Genomic DNA, 19,162 nt, shown 5'->3' on the forward strand with positions numbered 1-19,162 from the left:
GGGCCACCAATAGTTTTGCTTCAAGTCATGATACATTTTGGTCGCTCCCGGGTGTATGGAATAACGGGATTTATGAGCTTCATCAAGTAGAAGCTTCTTAACTCCACATGTGTTAGGGACCCAGACCCTATTAAAACGAGTCTTTAGGCCGTGACTGCCCACTTCAAGGTCTTTAACTTGACCAATAATTCTTTCCTTTTTCCAGTTTTCCGCCTTTACAGCTTCATTCTGTGCTTCTCGAATTCGTTCTAGTAAACTTGAAGTCACAACCAGTTGCTTTGATTGTACCCGTATCGGGGTATAATCTGTTTTGCGACTCAGCGCATCGGCAACTACATTGGCCTTACCGGGGTGGTAATGTATTTCGCAATCAAAGTCCTTGACGGTTTCTAACCACCGCCTTTGCCGCATGTTTAATTCCTTCTGGTCGAAGAAATATTTCAAGCTTTTATGGTCGGTAAAGATCGTAAACTTTACTCCGTACAAGTAATGTCTCCATATCTTTAAGGCAAACACCACCGCCGCTAATTCTAAGTCGTGAACCGGATATTTATTTTCATGAATCTTCAATTGCCTCGAGGCATAGGCGATGACCTTGCCTCGTTGCGGTAATACACACCCGAGCCCCAATTGAGAAGCGTCCGAGTAAACCACCATGTCTTCAGTCCCTTCCGGTAAGGTCAGTACCGGAGCGTGGGTCAATTTTTCCTTGAGTGTTTGGAAAGCTTCTTCTTGCTTAATGCCCCACACGAACTTTTCCTCCTTACGAGTTAATTTGGTCAATGGTAAGGCAATTTTGGAGAAATCCTGTATGAATCTCCGATAATATCCCGCAAGCCCTAAAAAGCTTCGGATTTCCGAGGGATTTCTTGGAGGGCTCCATTTCGACACAGCTTCTATTTTTGACGGATCTACTAGTACTCCATCAGCACTAATGAGATGCCCAAGAAACTGTACTTCCCGTAACCAGAAAGCACACTTCGTGAATTTTGCATACAGCTTCTCTCGTCTGAGTGTGTCTAATATTTCCCGCAAATGACACACGTGCTCGGCTTCACTCCTTGAATATACCAGAATGTCGTCGATAAATACAATTACCGACTTATCTAGCATGGGTTTGCAAACCCGGTTCATGAGGTCCATGAATGCCGCGGGTGCATTGGTCAATCCGAAGGGCATTACAAGGAATTCATAATGCCCGTACCTCGTACGAAAAGCCGTCTTTGGTACGTCCTCCTCCTTGACTTTCAATTGGTGATAACCAGATCGGAGATCGATTTTGGAGAACCAACTTGCTCCTTGTAGTTGGTCAAATAAATCATCAATTCTTGGAAGTGGGTATCGATTCTTTTTGGGTAAGGGGTTACCCCGGTGATTTTATAACATATCAAAAATCATACAAGTAGAAGGCTGAAAATACCCTCTAGTTCTCTTAGTGACATACCACTAAAGAGTGCAACAAGAAAACAACCACATAACACAACCAAAAACATCAAACGAAATAAAAAACTCGCTGATCTTCAGTCTTCTTCCAAAAAGTCTGCTTTATCCAACTTCCACGCTTCCATAAAACGCTTGACATTTGAGGTTTGCTTATACCTGAATGAGAATAACTTTGTTCTAACCGTACTAACGATTCTATCAGCCAGCTGTTCCGGAGGTCTCAACCGGTTACTGAAAAATCTCGCGTTCCGTTCACTCCAAATAATATAAGCCGCGGCTGCCACCACCAATCTACTCGTAACAGCAAAAACCGATTTCGAGTTTTCTTTCGCAATCAACGAAGCTGAAATCTCCTCCCAAGACTCTTTAATCGAGTTCATCTCTACTTTATGCCTTACTTTATGCCACACTGATTTCGAATAAGAGCATTCAAAAAACAGATGTTCATGAGTTTCTAAATCTGACTGGCATAACAAACAGCACATCAGATTCATAGATCCCGTAACTAAATGATTCCACCTCATAATTCGGTCTTGAGTCCAAAGCTTTTTCTTAAAAATAAGCCAGCACATGAACGAATGCTTTGGAATATTAAACGACGACCACACCACTTTCGACCACAACTTTGGTTGTTCACGAGTCCGAATAACATTCCACACTTCTTTCGATGTGAAGGGAACCAGCTTGCCATCCGAATTCATCCATAATCTTCTGTCCTGCATATCCGATATAGATAGAGGACGAAGCTGAAACAAAACCGGATACTCATTTCTCCACTCTTCTGGCCATTCCCATCTGCCATCAATAAAAGCCTCTGTCACTTTAGATTTGATCGTAAAACCATGTCGAGCCATTTGACGCGGCGTAACTAGTTGCTGCAACGGGCAATCACTCGACCATTTGTCAAACCACAACGAAGTGCTTTGACCATTGCCAATCTTAACCCATATGTGATCCCGAATCCCATTCCTACAGTTCAACAATTTTTTCCAGCCCCATGGGGAGCTAGCTTGAACCGGAATATCCCACAAACTTCGTCCCCGAAGTCTATACAACGTCACCCACTTCGTCCATAATGATTTCCTACCAGAAACGATACTATAGATGTGATACGCCATTAAAGACTTGTTTACATCCACGATCCTTCTTATGCCTAACCCACCTTCCGACTTCGGCATACAAACCTCTTTCCAAGCCACTTTAGCTTTGCTTTTAGACCCCATACTCTGCCCCCAAAGAAATCTTTTCATGTTGTTTTCCAACTCTTTTATAATACTGACCGGCAGAATAAATACCGATGCCCAATACACATGAATCGCAGACAGGACCGAAAGCACCAGTTGCAATCTACCAGCGAATGAAAGAAATCTGTTTTTCCAGTCATTTATTCGTTTTGACATGCGTTCCACCAAAGCCTTGCAATCTCTAGCTGACAATCGCGAAGCGAGCAAAGGAACTCCCAAATATCTAATAGGGAGTTTCCCTTCTTCAAAAGGCACCAATTCAGCGATCCTGATCCTTGTAGATATGGGAATATTGCAAAAGAAGACAGAGCTTTTTGCATTACTAGGAACCAACCCAGACACCTCCTCAAATTCCTTTAGAGATCTCATAATAACTTTAACCGAGCCCGAGTCACCTCTAGCAAATAAGAATAGATCATCCGCAAAGCACACATTAATTATCATCTGCTTCTCACATTTGTTATGGAACCTAAAGGAGGAATCAAAGGTGGCAGCTTTGGTGAGCATTAGTGTAAGAACTTCCATGACCATAGTGAACAAATACGGAGACATTGGATCCCCTTGCCGCAAACCACGCTTTCCTTTGAAGTATCCGTAGATATTTCCATTAACACTTATGGAAAACGACGTGTTCGTAATGCATTCCATAATCCACAATATAAATCGTTGACGAAAACCAAATCCATGCAAAATATCACGTAAAAATCTCCAATCAACCGTATCATATGCTTTTTGAATGTCCACTTTCATGGCGCATCTGGGAGGCCCGACTTGTCGATGATAGTTGTGCATCAACTCCTGAGTCAACATTATATTATCCGATATCCTTCTTCCCGGCACAAACGCTGATTGATTTTCACTTATAATGCTGTCTAACCCTTCAAGAATCCTGCTGGTGAGAATCTTACTAATACCTTTATACACCACATTACAGCACGATATTGGTCTGTAATCGGTTACAGTTCCCGGGGTCAAGACTTTAGGAATGAGAGCTAGAAACGTGTGATTTATCTCCTGAAGCAATCTCCCCGACTCAAAAAAATCAATAATTGCAATTGTTACCTCATCACCAACAATCGGCCACGATTTCTTAAAGAATTCGGACGTATAACCATCAGGCCCTGGTGCCTTGTTTTCATTTATCGAAAAAATAGCAGCTTTAACTTCTTCCGGGGTCACTTGTCTGCACATAGAATCTGCAACTATCGGGTTTAACGTGGCCGAGAAGATATCTTGGTTAACTCGGTTAACCATGCTCCTATTCGAACCCAGGAACTCCCGAAAATGATTAACTAATGCAGTAGAAACTTCATCTCCTTCATAAACATTCCCAGAAGTATCTTTAATGACACTAATTTTATTAACATGATTTCGGCATTTCACAACATTATGGAAAAAAGCTGAATTCGAATCCCCAACATCCAGCCACTTCTGTTTAGCTTTTTGCTTCAAAAATCTCTCCTCATCCATAGTAGCTTCCAAATACTTGTTAACACAAATCGACTCGGCTTCTTTAAGTAACACGTTAAAAGGATCAGCATCTACCTTACTTTGCAAAGAATCCAACTCCCCCTTTAACTCGATCACCTTTTTGTGGATGTTCCCTTGTTTTCTAAGCAAGCTTCTCATCGGTTGTTTAAGACCCCGTAACTTCTTAACAACTCGGAACATAGGCACACCTTGAACCTCAACAGCCCACCCATTCGAAACCAACTCTAAAAACTCCTTTTTGTGAGTCAAAAGATTAGTAAATTTAAAAGGTTTGGGTTTAGTTTTATGAGCCATTTGAAGTTTAAGCAAACGAGGGGAATGATCTGAAATGCCACTAGGAAGAAACACCGCATAAGCATCGACAAATTTATCCACAAAACTAACATTAGCCATTATCCGGTCCAATTTCTTCCGAATACCAACACCTTTCTTCGGGCTTTGACTCCATGTATAATGAATTCCATGGCCTCTAACATCCAACACTTCAAGGTTCTTGACACACTCATTGAAGTCTTTCATGGCCGTAGTCATGCACGATGACCCCATGCAATTATCTTTAGCATTCAGCGCCACATTAAAATCCCCCATTATTATCCAAGGGCTCGAATTAACCACCCCTTTATGCATTTTCAACGATTCCCATAGCTGCTTTCTTTGTTGATCATTGTTACTAGCATAAACAAAGGAGACATTGATCATGGCATTATCTTTCTTCAACCGAACTTGAACATGAATAACTTGATTAGTAGCATGCAACACCACAACATCAACATTATCCACATTCCAGCCAACAATCACCCGAGTACCTTTATCACACAAACTACCATTTGAGGACCAATCCCAATTCCGGAAAACGTTTTTACAAACTCTATCCAAATTGGCAACTTGAACATGCGACTCTAGAATAGCGACAACTTGCAAGTTATTATTACTCACAAAATTTTGAACCTCCTTTTGTTTAAGGGGGTGGTTCAAACCCCTAACATTCCATGCTGCAAAACTATCCATTAACAACCTCCTGAGCAGGTGTGCTTGCACCTGTATTATTCGCGTTAGTCGGTTGTGTGTCATCCATAAAATCATAGCCTCCCATTCTCGGGTTAAGTCTAACCTCTTCCGTTTCCGACCCCCATTCATCCTCCACCGTATTCAAAACATCAAAAGGATTATTTATTTGGACGCCCGGCCCCCTGGAATTACTCGGCCCTTTAGTTGAACTCGGCTTCACGGACTCTAGCTTCTCATTTGATTTCTTGGGCCTGTAAATAAATTTCTGCTTTTCTTTCATATTAAATTTCCCTCCCTTTTTCCTATTGTTACCACTCTTAAACCCTTGATCATCAGTTGTTTCTTGGTCATGCTTCCCCTTTTCGGTCACCTCCTTAGCTACAGTTGGGCATTCTTCTGTTCCATGACCAAACACATTGCAAGACTTGCAATGTGGTGGTTTCCATTCATATTCCACCCTAATCTTACTTTTAAGGTATCCGCCTTCTTCCACATTTGGGATCGCTACAGAGACACTCTCCTTCAATTCTTTATCCGCATCTAGCTCCACAATCGCTCTCGCATAACCACTTCGACCCCACGAATCTAAACACATTCTAGTCGTCTCATTATCTAGCATCTTTGGAGTACCCACCTTCGAAGCAATCAGACTAAGTCCATCCTCCGTGTAAGCTGCCAGTGGAACATCATGCATCTTAACCCAGACTGGAATCTTTTTTAGTTCTTCCTTTTTCAGCTCGGTATTCGGAGACCATTGTTTCAAAAACAACGGTATGTTTCTAATAAGCCATGGCCCGTCTTGCATAACTTGTTCCATTCCTTCCTTCGAATTGAACTTAAAAAAGAAAAAACCCTTTCCATTCATCATGCACTTATCCAATCCATATTTTTCCCATCTGTGGCTCACGAAGTACTCGACAACTGGAAAAGCTAAACGTTTTCCCAAGAAATAACCAAATAGGACATTATTAAAACGCTCCTGAACCTGTTTGACAGAGGCAACCGGAATAGTAACATCTACATCCTCATCTTCTACCGCTTTGTTGTTTTCCAAGTACCGGAAATTTACCTTTGGCGTTGGCTTAAGAGTGGATAAAGTCTCCGCATATGTCTGCCCTTTGTTGATAGTACCACCATTCTGGTTAGATGTTTCAGCATTCTTCTCCCCCACTTCAACTGGTACGGTAATTTTAGTGAGTTCGTCAATTATGTTTATATGCTTCGGATCAGACTTGGACTGTTGAACTACACCCCTTCGTGGAGCCAAGATTGATCCCTCAATATTTACCACTTTGCTCGCTAAACCCGGGACTGGTAACGGCGGTTTGAACCGACCGTCATGAATGTTTCCTTCCGATTTTTTCCGATCATCCATCGTGACCACAGCAACTCTCTCAAATCTTGTATCCGTAACACACCATGCACGTAAAACCCTAGCAAATCTTGACGGCAACCAACAAAAGACAAAACCCTAATTCCTATAAACCCTAGCAAATCGATTAAACCTTAGCACCAATCTAGCTAAACTAATCTCAGTTAACCGCAATCAGTGACTACCAGTTTAATAAATCAGGGTTCTTGAATTAACAACTAGAGCGGCGATTACAAGAAACAAACGAAACAAACCCTAAATCTTGAATTAACAACTAGAGTGGGTATCGATTCTTCACCGTGAGTTTGTTTAACTCCCGGTAATCGATACACATGCGCATACTGCCATCTTTCTTTTTCACGAATAAGACTGGTGCGCCCCACGGAGACACACTCGGTCGGATAAATCCCTTGTCAAGAAATTCCTGAATTTGAGACATCAATTCTTGTAACTCCGACGGTGCAAGTCGGTATGGCGCCTTGGCCACGGGTTTCGCGCCCGGAATCAACTCAATTCCGAACTCTACCTCCCGTTCTGGCGGTATCCCCGGTAGTTCTTCCGGAAACACGTCTTCATAATCTCGCACGACCGGTACATCCCCAATTTTGAGGAGTTCCTTTTCCGTTTCGCTCGCATATACCATAAAGGCCTTGCATCCATGTTTCATGAGTTTGCGAGCTTCTAGCATTGTGCATATCACCAGGTTGCCTCCCTTTTCTCCATATATCGTAACTTGCTTTCCGCTAGGAGACGTTAGTTTTATTTCCTTTCGGAAACAAACCACTTTTGCGTGGTAATGGGATAGCCAATCCATTCCCACTACCACTTGAAATTCTCCCATCGACATCGGGATCAAGTCTATTGCATATTCCTCGTCATCAATGTTTATCGTACAGTTTTCACATACATCGCAAACAATAAAGCTTTTGTTATTACCTATCTCTACTTCTAAAGGCATAGGTAACTTTGTTAGAACAAATGAAGGGTGCCGAATAAACCCATATGAAACAAAGGATTTATTCGCACCAGTATCAAATAACACACGTGCAGGAATTGAATTTACAGTGAATATACCTGAGACCATGTCAGGTTCGACCTTTGCTTCAGCAGCGGTCAATTGGAAAGATCTTGCTTTGGCTTTTGGGGCTTCACCTTTCGAGTCTTGCCCTTCTTTCTTTCCTGCTAGTTCTGGGCACTCCGATCTTTTGTGACCCGTTCGGTAACAGTTGTAACAAACGGTCACTTTTTCCGGGCATGATATAGCCATATGTCCCGTTTTTCGACATATGGGACATGGCTTATCTTTGAAGCGACATTCACCCTTATGATTCTTGCCGCAGATTTTGCAATTTGATGTACCGCCCTTTGCATCTGATTTCTTCGTCGTTTCATTCGTTCTTGCTTTCTTGGTAGGGCTTGGATTTATGTCTTGTGCCCTTCGTTCACTCCGCTCTATACTCTTTTTCAGCTCAATCTCCCTTTCCCGAGCGGCATTGACAATCTCGGTAAGGGTCTCATACTTTGAAGGGGTTTTGAACTCCCTATATTCTGCGCTTAGCATGTTATGGTAGTAATAAACCTTCTGCTCTTCGTTCGTTATCAAATCATCACAGAACTTCATTTTGTCCATAAACATCCCCGTGATCTGGTCTATGGATTCACCCTTGTGTCTGAGTTGCATGAACTCTTCCTTGATCTTGTTTATTACCGCTTTAGGGCTGTGGTGTTTAAGAAACGGTGTCTTAAACTCCTCCCATGTCATGGCCTTGGCCGCTTCGCTTCCAATCTCCTTCTTTTTATTATCCCACCAGTCTTTCGCTTGACCTCTTAACTGACCCGTGCCATAAGCTACGTAGTCATTCTCATCACAGTGGGTTCTCTCGAATACTCCCTCGATATCGCCTATCCATCGCTGACACACGATTAGATCAACCTCCCCATTATATATAGGTGGTTTACAAGCTATGAATTCCTTGTATGAACAAGGTTTTCGTTCCCCAGATTTTTCCTTTGCTAGATTTGAATTATCTTCTAGCTTCTTGATTCTCTCTTCTACCACTGATAAAACCGTATTTTGGATTTTATCAATGAAGTTCGACAAACTGTTTTCGATCGCCTTTCCAACCTCTTCGGCAATCACTATTCTCATTTGTTCGGTGACTCTTGGCACCGCATCACCATCACCTCCGCTTGCCATCTTTGATACTGAAATGTTTACATACATTGTTAAACATTTCATTTATAATACATGCTTTACTTGTTTCGATTTGATCAAGTTCGTAACTTGACTCAATCATTCTTGTTTCATGCCTTTCTTGTGTTTGAGTGTGCTTACACACTCTTGATTCTATTATTCTTGTTTCATGCTTTTCTTGTGTTTGAGTGTGTTTACACACTCTTTTCCATGCATATTTGTTCGTGAATTATTTCTATACTCCTTAAATTTTACTTAAGCAATTACTCTTACCGGATGTTGATCAAGCTCGAACCGAACACTTATTGGCAACCTTAAGCTCTGATTACCAACTTGTAACACTCAGTTTATAGCACAAGATTTATAATAACGATATGCATTTGATTTCCCAAATGTTTGAGAGTTTACAAAAACTTTTAGCGTTTTAACCATATCGAGACACATCATACATGTATTGTTATTACAAAACCATATTCAAGACAATAACTACCATTAGTTTACATAGTTTTTAGAACAAAAGATCGGATGCGGAAGCGTTCTAATTGAGTGTTCGGTTCGATTCGTTTGCTTGATCACCATCCTCCTTCTTGAGTACCTGAAAAACTAATGTTTTAAACAGGCATTAGTGTTATTGACGATGGGGATTCACGTATTTGGATTAGGATCGATAACTTATTCAAATCAAGAAGTAAGAATTTCATCAAAACTGGGCTCCACCGTAATTTACGGTGTCACCGTAAATTACGGTGGGATCTGGGTAATTTGGAGCCTACCGTAAGTCAGTAGGATCCCACCGTAACAGATTTGCAAGCCACCGTAAATTACGGTACCACCGTAATTTACGGTAAACCCTGCACATCACTCCCTCGTTTCTGATGCAGTTTTGCTAATTCTTTTATGCATCAAAACAGCTTTATTTCGCATAATTTGTTAAGCGCCTGGTCTTATTTCTCCATTCTTGTTTTTGGCTTATGATATTACTCAACTATTCTTGAGCGGGCATGCTTACGAAATCGACTTACACACTAGATTACAAGACTTATTATCTAATTGTTTATACTATTTTCATGCATCGAATCTGCACCTTAGCTCCTATAATAAGAACAAGGTTTCTTAATTTGAGTATGGTGTTCGTTACACGACATACCCATCATGTAATTCACGCATTATATAATAGTGTCATGCTTCGTGCTTATTACTAAAACTTGTATGACCCGTTTGGGTGTTAAACTTACACACCATTACGGATATGTAAGATTTCATGCATTTTCACTTGTTTTGACCCATTTACTTGTTTAAGACACTAGTCATATTCGTGACGTATTGGTAAATCTTGGTTGTCGTGTTTCAAAATTAACTACATAAAACTAACAATAAGGTATAATGTAACGAAACAATAAATTTCGTACCTTTAGAGCGCGCCTTTTCCTCGTGAATTCCCCTCGGCTTGTCCGCTAGATGAACCGGACTCTTTGCCTAGAAAATTCAGTTTTCACAACATGTTTAGAACTCTTTTCATGACCATAATCACATCATTATGGACCATTATCAAATCTGCGTTTTTATCCAAATTTTAACATTTAAGTCCTCACTTAGGCATTTCAACAAACACCTAGCGGGTCAGATTTTCCTACAATCGTTACCAAGTTCGTGGCATGAAATTTAACATCTAATTTCACTTTATTTAACAAGTTTTTACATACATCTTGACATATATATTTCTGAATCATTTCACAAATTCAGATTTTGTTAGAACAAGAGTCAAATCTCTAGTATTCACCAAGTTTCCTTCAAGTCCATTTGTTCCCCACATGTAAACCCCCAAACCTTACAAACATGATGCAAAGTTTTGATAAGAAATCACATAGGGTTTAATCCTAGATATCAAATTACTTCAAGATTCATCCATGCATTACATATCTAGGCTAAATTTCAGTTTTTCAAAGTTAACCTAGAATTGTGATGGATCAAAATGCCAAGATTTTACATACCTTTTTGATCCTTACAACAAGGGGTTTGCTAATTCGTGTTTAGAACTTGATTTGGAACGAGGTTGAGGCTTCAATTTGCAGATTTTAGTTGTGAAATTAGGGTTTGGAGAGCTCCTGTTCGCCCCTCTTCTCCTTGATCGACCAGACACACCAATTTTGGTGTGTTTGGTTTGGTTTTGTCACAATTAGTAGTAAACTTTCGATTTTTGACAAGTTTAGTCCCTTGACTACCATTTTCTCTAACTTCAAGTGTTTTAACCATAGTATGAGTTATTTCAAGACTAAAATTTAACTGGGTTAAGTTCTTAATTGGTAATTTCTTGTTTATTAACTTTTTGAACTTTATAATATAAGGGTTTATATTTTTGGGGTGTTACATTATACAAATAACATACTTTTTACAAGACATTGCTTTACAAACAACTTATCATATTCAACTCAGTTTACTTGGTTATTCGTTTAACCTTACATTTATCTATACATATCATCTGATTTTATCGTTTTCCAAATGATTTACAAGGTAAAACAATTTACAAGGTTCATGACTGACTGTTATTAAACGTTTTCTTAAAACTTAAGTCATGAATCCCATTTTCACAAAACCTATGTATCTCACAGACATTTTTATGCTGACGTACCTACTTTCACATGTGTTTTCAGGAGCTGTTGTTTAGGATGATGATTGCGATACTAGGGCGGACCTGTGCCTTAGAGATATAAAAGCGAAGATAGACTTAGTTAATTATGTTATAAACTCTTTATTTCCTGTTTGAAGACAATTTAACACGTTTGTTGATTAATAAAATGTAACTTTAATTTCCATGGTTATGAAACAATTAATTCTGTCCATCAACACTCCCCGGCGTTTCCGCCGCGGTTGCATGTTATACGCGGCCGGGGTGTGACAATTTTCCTTAAGTTCTTGTTCAGCATTCACTTCAATCAACAATCTAGCATAGCTGCTCCTACCCCACGAGTCAGCACACATTGTTGCCGTATCGAGTCTAACATTCTCAGTTTACCCACCTTTGTAGCGATCATGCTCAGCCCATCCTCTGAAAACGCCGCTATAGGAACATCATGTAACTTAACCCAACTGGTATTGATGTTATGTCTTCTTTAACCAGCTTAACAGAAGGTTTCCAAACATTAAGCACAATAGGCAAATTCCTTATTAACCATGGTCCATCCTCCATAACCCTATCCATCCCTTCTTTTGAGTTGAACTTGAAGAAGAAAAAGAACCCGTTCGCATTCATCATAGTCTTAATTATTCCATACCAGTTAAACAGTTAAACGTTAAACGTTGACCTCTTGATTAATTATCAGTTACTTTTGTAGGTTTTTTTTTCGTTTCTGATCTTAATTGCATATGCAGAATTGGAGAAATTGAAATCTGTGTTGAAGGTTGAATTTTTGAAAGTGAATGATGTAAAATTAATGATTTGTGATTACTGTTCGATGTTAAGTTGGAATTTTGGGAGAAGAGAAACAGAATTGGAGAAATTGAAATCTGTGTTGAAGATTGAATTTTTGAAAGTGAATGATGTAAAATTAATGATTTGTGATTAGTGTTTGATGTTAAGTTGGAATTTTGGGAGAAGAGAAAGGGAAAAAAAAGTTTGGAGACGTGGGGTAAAGAGGTGAGATAATCAAACACTCTTTTTATTATACTCCGCAGACATTTGATCCACCTCTTCTCGTGCAGACGTTTGCAGATATGGTACGCAGACTGCAGACCTTTTGCATCTGAAAAAACAAACACCAATGTATTAAAAATATTATTATTATTAGAATATAAAACGCAGAGAAACCTTACTTAGTATTTAACTTTGTAGCTTTGTTTGTTATTTATTTTTGTAGTTAAATTACGTAGTCAAATTGTTGAAATGAAGGCTGAAGCAAACAAATATGAAACTTGAAGGGCCGGAAAAAAAGTTGGTGGACATAAGTTGTAAATAATTAGGAGGGCATAAGTTATAAATGTCACCGACATTTACGTTGAAGATAATATGATAATAATTATGTATTGTTTTACTGTTGGCAATTTTCTTTTCTTTCATTCTTTTCTTTTTATTTTATTTTACTTGAGAAGTTCTTGTTTTATTTTTATTTTTACTTTTACTTAGGGAGTTCTTCTTTTATTTGATACATTCTCAAGTTTTGTTTATAGCTTAAAGAAAGTTTTACCATACTATAACGTTAAAGTACCCAATCAATGGACAGGTGCCATACAGTATATTCCGATAGGATTGATATACTAACAAAAATGAGTACCGTGTTAAAGTTTGTTGTCAACGCAACATTGCACAGTTTTTCTACTGGTTTACTCTTGCCGATTGTTGACTTTGACAAGGTTTGAAGTTTTATCTAAAATCACTTGTGGAGAATATTACTATAAACTTTGTTTCCATTACAACGAAAAACAAATTGAATGTTTAAACAAGTATCACCGACTGGGTCATAGCCTCTTATTGGACCTCTTGACATTATACACAAACCTAAACATACATGTAAGAGGCGCATAATTTAATTAATAATTTCTATTATGGTAGTTTGAGAAGATACAATCATCAATCAATCGAATGAATGAGAAAAACATACTGGAATCTAAATACACCTTGTAGACTAAGAAATTAAGCCTAGCCCTTGCTCAAGTAGATTTTGTGCCAAGATTTGGTTTGCAGCTTCAGTTGGATGGAATCCATCCCAAAAGACATACCCTGTTGCATTTGAACATGTACCAATTGACCTTGCATTGCAAAACAAAGAAGTCTCTACTATCCCACTTCCACAACAGCCCCTTCTTGACTCAAAAAAACCTACACGATGGGTTAGCAGCTGTTTAAAGAACACCGCAAGTTTTACAAACAAACAAGCGTACCGACCTAGTAACATCTCACACATATTGGTTTTCACTCATTTCCGATTCTCAAACAAACGTACCCAGTCAATCGTTTAAATGAATCAAACTCGATCGTTTAACCCAAAGTATTGATTAATATGGACGGTAACATTATTTATATCTTTTCTAGTCAGAAACGACAATAATGTGTTATTGATGGTCAAATAATAATAAAATGTTACCATTATCGCTAGGCTTTGTGATTAGATTAAGAAGAGGATGATAGATATCAAAGACGACAAGCTTTAGGTCCGGATAATTGGCTACTAGATCTTGAGACGTATCGTTTAGCTTGTTGTTAAACATCACGGCATCCTTGTTTATCCTATGTACACACTCATTTTTTCCGGAACCAAATACCGTGATGGATCCTGGCAAACATCCCACTGGTGGTAACGTTGTTACTCCGATCCTCCTTACTCCTAATTCATAAAGATTCTACAGAATACAAATTAACTGGTTATCATCTAATAATTTTCTGCAAGAAGATATGATGCAAGGTTGGTTACCTACCTCTACAAAGGTGTAGTATGATGTCAAAAGAATGTGTGCAATCTTGGAAGGTGTATATAGTTTCTTCAAAGCAGGATTGATGTAGTAGTTCTGGAGGAAATCACTGGTTCCTGCACTTAAAATGTGAATTCCACTGGAAAATATGGCCGTTGCTCTCTCGTTTCCGACCATACCAACCACTTGGTTTTGCCACTCCTGGTAATACAATAGCTGCCTTGGTAAAGATATCGCTTTCTGCAACAAACCAAGGGTGGGGTGGGGTGGGGTAATTACATCAGACAACCAAAGTCTACGTAAAGTGGGTCTGAATACTTTGGTTATTGAGCTGTGTTTTACGGTCATGATTATCTCCCAGTTTTACTGGTTACTATACAGATCCGAAAATCTGCATGTCAAGTTAAAAGGCATACAAGCACCAACGGTGAATATAGATCCTGGGTCCGCTGACCAATATGGTTTTTAATTAATAATACAATACAGTTAAAGAGAAGAATAAGCATTAGGGTGGGCGGGGTACCCACCGAAACCCCATCGGGGACCCCTCTTGCCGAGCGGGGATGACACCGCCATCACTTAGGTGAGGTAGAGAGAGGGAGTGAAATGGGTGGGGATTCACCGAAGAGAGAGGGAGGAGAGAGGATGAGTGGACCAATGAGAAGTTTTCTTTCTTTTTTTTTTTTTAATAAAAAACCAAGTCACCTAAGAGAGGAGTGCCGCCATCAATTTAGGGTGTTAGGGGAGTTTAAGAGGGGAGTTGACGTGGCACACGAGGATTGGTTGGGCATAAGAGAGGGGACTCACCTCTTAGGTGAGCACCCCTTACACCCTTACTTACATATAGTCTTGCTGTCTGGTGTGCATAACCAGAACCTGCAGAGGCAAAGTTGGCGCCGCCTAGGAGAAGTGATACGTTGGATCTACTCAGATAAGGTGGTGGATATGTTTCAAATCCTATGTATTCAGCTGGTAATAAGGAATAAAAAATAAGAAGACTCTATGCTTTTAAGTAGTTAAACAAAAGACAATGAATAATAAAAATAAATAATGTACCAATGTAATCTGCTGCCAATTTTCCATTGCAAAACCTGCCGGTAGGTTTATGAGCTTCGAAATCTCTTCCATAAGGAAGGAAGTTTGCTCTAAACAAAGTTTTGAGATGATTATTGTTTCCAGTGTCCATTACCGAGTCACCGAAGATACATATGGCCGGAACAAGAGGATCACCATTGATGAAGGAGACCACAACAGAAAATATAAAAACTAGAATTAATAACCGATGCCCAAAATACTTCATTTTTCTTTCCCACAATTTGTCCAGTCCTAAACCAATATGCCAAAATGCTTGATTCATTTCTATAGCATGAAAATAACAAATCAAAAGAGTGATGATGAAAGTAAATTCCGATTTTTGTAACACCTTCCTTAACTACAACTACCACTACTACCAAGATTGGAAAATTCTCACCTTCTACGGCCGCCGTTGACACGGTCTTTCCAGAGCAAGTGGTCCGGATCATATATATATATATATATATAGTTGAAGGTTAACAATCTAATGCAAGATACAGCAAAATGAAAAGTACAACATGTTGGAGATTTCGTGTAATTTTAGAAAATAATTTTAGTCAATTTGTCAAACAAACTGAATGCAGCGGAAAACATGTACACGAGGTTCGGTTCTAAACCGTTTTCACCAATGATCTCTTTACAATCAAAATAGGTTATAATAAAATTAAAGAATCGTGACATCCAAGAAAGACACATTGGTTCAACGAACGATCTCGCTAGATGATCGTTGACCACGAAATCATATTTGTTCGTTTGAAACAATTTCAAACGAAACTTTTAAACTAAGAAAAATAAAGTTCAAAAACTTCACTTACCTTTTTTTGCGTAATCGAAGAAACACGAACTTAAAAGTTAGAATCAATTAGACCTTCTTGATCCTCTTTCTTTTTGGTTCCTTTTGCAACGAACAAGAACCAAAAAGTCAATGAAGTTCGTATGCCCTTTTTCTACTCTCTGTTTCTTTTTGAACCCTTTTAGAAGCATCCCATACTTCAATTAATTAAAGTTCCGTATATATTTGATTTGAGAGTTTTATTTGAGAATGATTAGTAAATCCTTTTTCTTTTCAAATTAAAGATATACAAGGATTAGGAATTGTAATCTAATCACAACTCCTCCATAATTATCTCATAATTAAATAATATCTCTCATTATTATTAATTATCTAATAACTAACAATATGGATATACATATTTATTTATCTGGTATTAATTATAATTAACAAATTAATTATAATATTAATCCGTCTCTCCGTAATTATTCTAAATAATTACCCGTTTCTTTTATTACGCTTATTATTTCGTGATGCGGTTATTAACGATTAAAACACATTTAAATGTTCGTTGCCCAAAGTGTAACTCTTTGGGTCGTACCTTGACGGTAACGTTGAATTCTAATCGACAATTGAACATTATATCCAACAATCTCCCACTTGGTCGATTGGCCGATTAAGTTTCAATGTAGACAATAGTGGGTGCCTAGCTGCATCATATTGCCCCCGGCAAGGTATGACAAATTTATGTCAACTAATTCTTTGCACTAATCAAACCTTTGGTTATGCAAATATTATAGCCCTGGTTATCGACTCATTTATCCCTCTGTATTGAACACTTGTTGAACATGAGACATGGATCCAATTCATTCTCATATATCATTCAACCATTTCTAATTTCGTTCCTGATTTGAAGTGGTTTATCAAACTATCACTAGTTCGAGCGTGGCCACGCGTTTAACACCAATTCAAATCAACGAAAGGCGCCAGAGTGTTTTTCTTCTAAGTATAGAAGTACAGATCCCTTTGGCTACAAACAACTCCCACTAAACTTCAGATCATTCCCAAAACTATCCTTATTACTGCCAGTTACGTACAGCGTTAGATAGAATCAAAGAGCAACCATTCATTTAAGTTAGTTCTAGTATGCACCGCAGGTCTAAGGATACAATGGTCATACCTATTCAAAATGTCTTATGACTAAGATCCATGAAGATCATTTTGAAACGAGTTACGCCCAATATGATTCAACTAATCATATCAATGAATATGGTTCTCAACACTTTGAGTATCCATTATATGGATCAACCATCTAATTCACAATAGTCTTTTACCAGATTGGTTCTCACGAATCTGATAGACTACGGACATTTTTAGAATACAATATTCATAGATACTTAACGTACTAATATTTGAACACAAATATAATAGTTTAAAAGACATTCAACCATTAAATTCAAATAAACATAAAATACTGTTTACAGTTCAAAATGCACCAAATTACTAAATTACAAAATCAGACCCACTGTCTAGCATATCTAAGACCTATACAATCAGCATGCTTCTCCTGTCTCACTTGAGGTATAGGCTTAGTAAACGGGTCCGCTAGATTCTGATCAGTATCAATTTTCTCTACTACGATGTCTCCTCTTTCCAAAACTTCCCGTATGTAGTGGAATTTTCTGAGAATATGCTTCATGCTGTGATGCGACCTTGGTTCCTTTGCCTGAGCAATTGCACCTATAGTGTCGCAAAATATCTCGATAGGCTTCTGTATGCTTGGTATAACTCCGAGATCAGCAATGAACTTTTTCATCCAAACAGCCTCCTTAGCGGCTTCTGAAGCCGTTATATATTCTGATCCAAGTTATAGCACCACCATTTAAAGTAAAAACATAGCCTGTCTGAGATCGTGAATCATCACGATCCGTTTGGAAGCTTGCATCAGTGTGACACTTTACTCTCATCTCTTCTTCCAAACCGCCAAATATCGGAAACATGTCCTTAGTTCTTTTTAAGTACTTTAGGATATTTTTCACAGCAATCCAGTGACTTTTACCAGGATTCTGTTGATATCTGCTAGTCAAGATCAGAGCAAACGATACGTCCGGTCTAGTACATAACATGGCATACATGATGGAACCGATAGCAGAAGCATATGGAACCCTTTTCATATCCTCTTTATCTTTGTCCAATTTGGGACACTGATGACTATTCAGTATGGTTCCACTTGCCATTGGCAAGAGACCCTTCTTGGAATCTTGCATTGAAAAATGTCGAATGACCTTATCAATATATGTACTTTGACTAAGTCCAAGTAGCCGCTTAGATCTATCTCTATAAATCTTTATTCCTAGAATATAAGCAGCTTCTCCAAGATCCTTCATTGAGAAACATTTACCAAGCCAGGATTTAACGTCCTGCAGCATCGGGATATTGTTTCCAATGAGAAGTATGTCATCTACATACAGGATTAGAAAAGTAATAGAACTCCCACTTGCCTTCTTGTAAACACACGGCTCATCTTCATTTTTGATAAAACCAAATTGTTTGATTTTCTTATCAAAACAAAGATTCCAGGTTCGAGATGCTTGTTTCAATCCATAAATGGATTTATTTAACTTGCAAACTTTCTTAGGATTCTTAGGATCTACAAAACCTTCAGGTTGCTCCATATAGACATCTTCTATAAGGTGTCCATTTAGGAACGCGGTTTTGACATCCATTTGCCATATCTCGTAGTCATAATACGCAGCTATGGCAAGTAGAATCCTAATAGACTTAAGCATGGCTATTGGCGAGAAGGTTTCCTCATAATCAACTCCTTGAGTCTGAGTAAAACCTTTAGCAACCAACCGAGCCTTATAGGTTTGCACGTTTCCATCCATGTCTGTTTTCAACTTGAAAACCCATTTACTTCCTACAGTCCGACACTCGGGAGGAAGTTCAACCAAATCCCATACTTGGTTGTCATACATGGATTGCATCTCGTCGCCCATGGCTTCGAGCCATTTTTTAGATTCGTTACCTGAAATCGCAGCTTTGTAGGTTGAGGGCTCTTCTTGATCAATTATCAAGACGTACCTATCAGGTGAATACTGATTAGGTTCATGACGATCCCTCGTACTTCTGCGGACGCCTAGTGTTACATCAGATTCCTG

General features: G+C 38.8%; 2 protein-coding genes across 3 annotated transcripts; both read right to left on the minus strand.

Annotated features, from left to right (window-relative positions):
• Positions 1 to 1,520: 1,520 nt before the first annotated feature.
• On the minus strand, positions 1,521 to 6,561 carry LOC110928169. The gene is made up of 2 exons (XM_022171334.1): positions 5,217 to 6,561; positions 1,521 to 5,077 (listed from the first exon to the last, which is right to left on the minus strand). Exons 1-2 carry the CDS (start codon positions 6,559 to 6,561, stop codon positions 1,521 to 1,523), a joined length of 4,902 nt encoding a protein of 1,633 aa, XP_022027026.1.
• A 6,707-nt stretch (positions 6,562 to 13,268) lies between these two features.
• LOC110872833 (GDSL esterase/lipase At5g03820) lies at positions 13,269 to 15,770 on the minus strand. Of its 2 annotated transcripts, none has more exons than XM_035983188.1 (6): positions 15,627 to 15,770; positions 15,212 to 15,481; positions 14,997 to 15,124; positions 14,162 to 14,395; positions 13,831 to 14,086; positions 13,269 to 13,565 (listed from the first exon to the last, which is right to left on the minus strand). In XM_035983188.1, exons 1-6 carry the CDS (start codon positions 15,676 to 15,678, stop codon positions 13,372 to 13,374), a joined length of 1,134 nt encoding a protein of 377 aa, XP_035839081.1. In that variant the 5' UTR covers positions 15,679 to 15,770; the 3' UTR covers positions 13,269 to 13,371. The 2 variants fall into 2 exon arrangements, with proteins under 2 accessions (XP_035839081.1, XP_035839080.1); XM_035983187.1 differs by having other exon boundaries at positions 15,212 to 15,514.
• Positions 15,771 to 19,162: the final 3,392 nt, after the last annotated feature.

Source organism: Helianthus annuus, chromosome 14 (assembly GCF_002127325.2).
Source record: "Helianthus annuus cultivar XRQ/B chromosome 14, HanXRQr2.0-SUNRISE, whole genome shotgun sequence".
NCBI classification, from domain to species: domain Eukaryota; kingdom Viridiplantae; phylum Streptophyta; class Magnoliopsida; order Asterales; family Asteraceae; genus Helianthus; species Helianthus annuus.

Coding starts and splice junctions, on each gene's coding strand:
- LOC110872833 (XM_035983187.1), bottom strand. CDS start 15,678: ATGATCCGGACCACTTGCTCTGGAAAGACCGTGTCAACGGCGGCCGTA. Junction 15,125..15,211: donor ATTGGCAGCAGATTACATTG/GTACATTATTTA, acceptor CCTTATTACCAG/CTGAATACATAGGATTTGAA. Junction 13,566..13,830: donor CACAAAGCCTAGCGATAATG/GTAACATTTTAT, acceptor CCCATCGTGTAG/GTTTTTTTGAGTCAAGAAGG.
- LOC110928169 (XM_022171334.1), bottom strand. CDS start 6,561: ATGGATGATCGGAAAAAATCGGAAGGAAACATTCATGACGGTCGGTTC. Junction 5,078..5,216: donor GACTAACGCGAATAATACAG/GTGCAAGCACAC, acceptor TCGCTATTCTAG/AGTCGCATGTTCAAGTTGCC.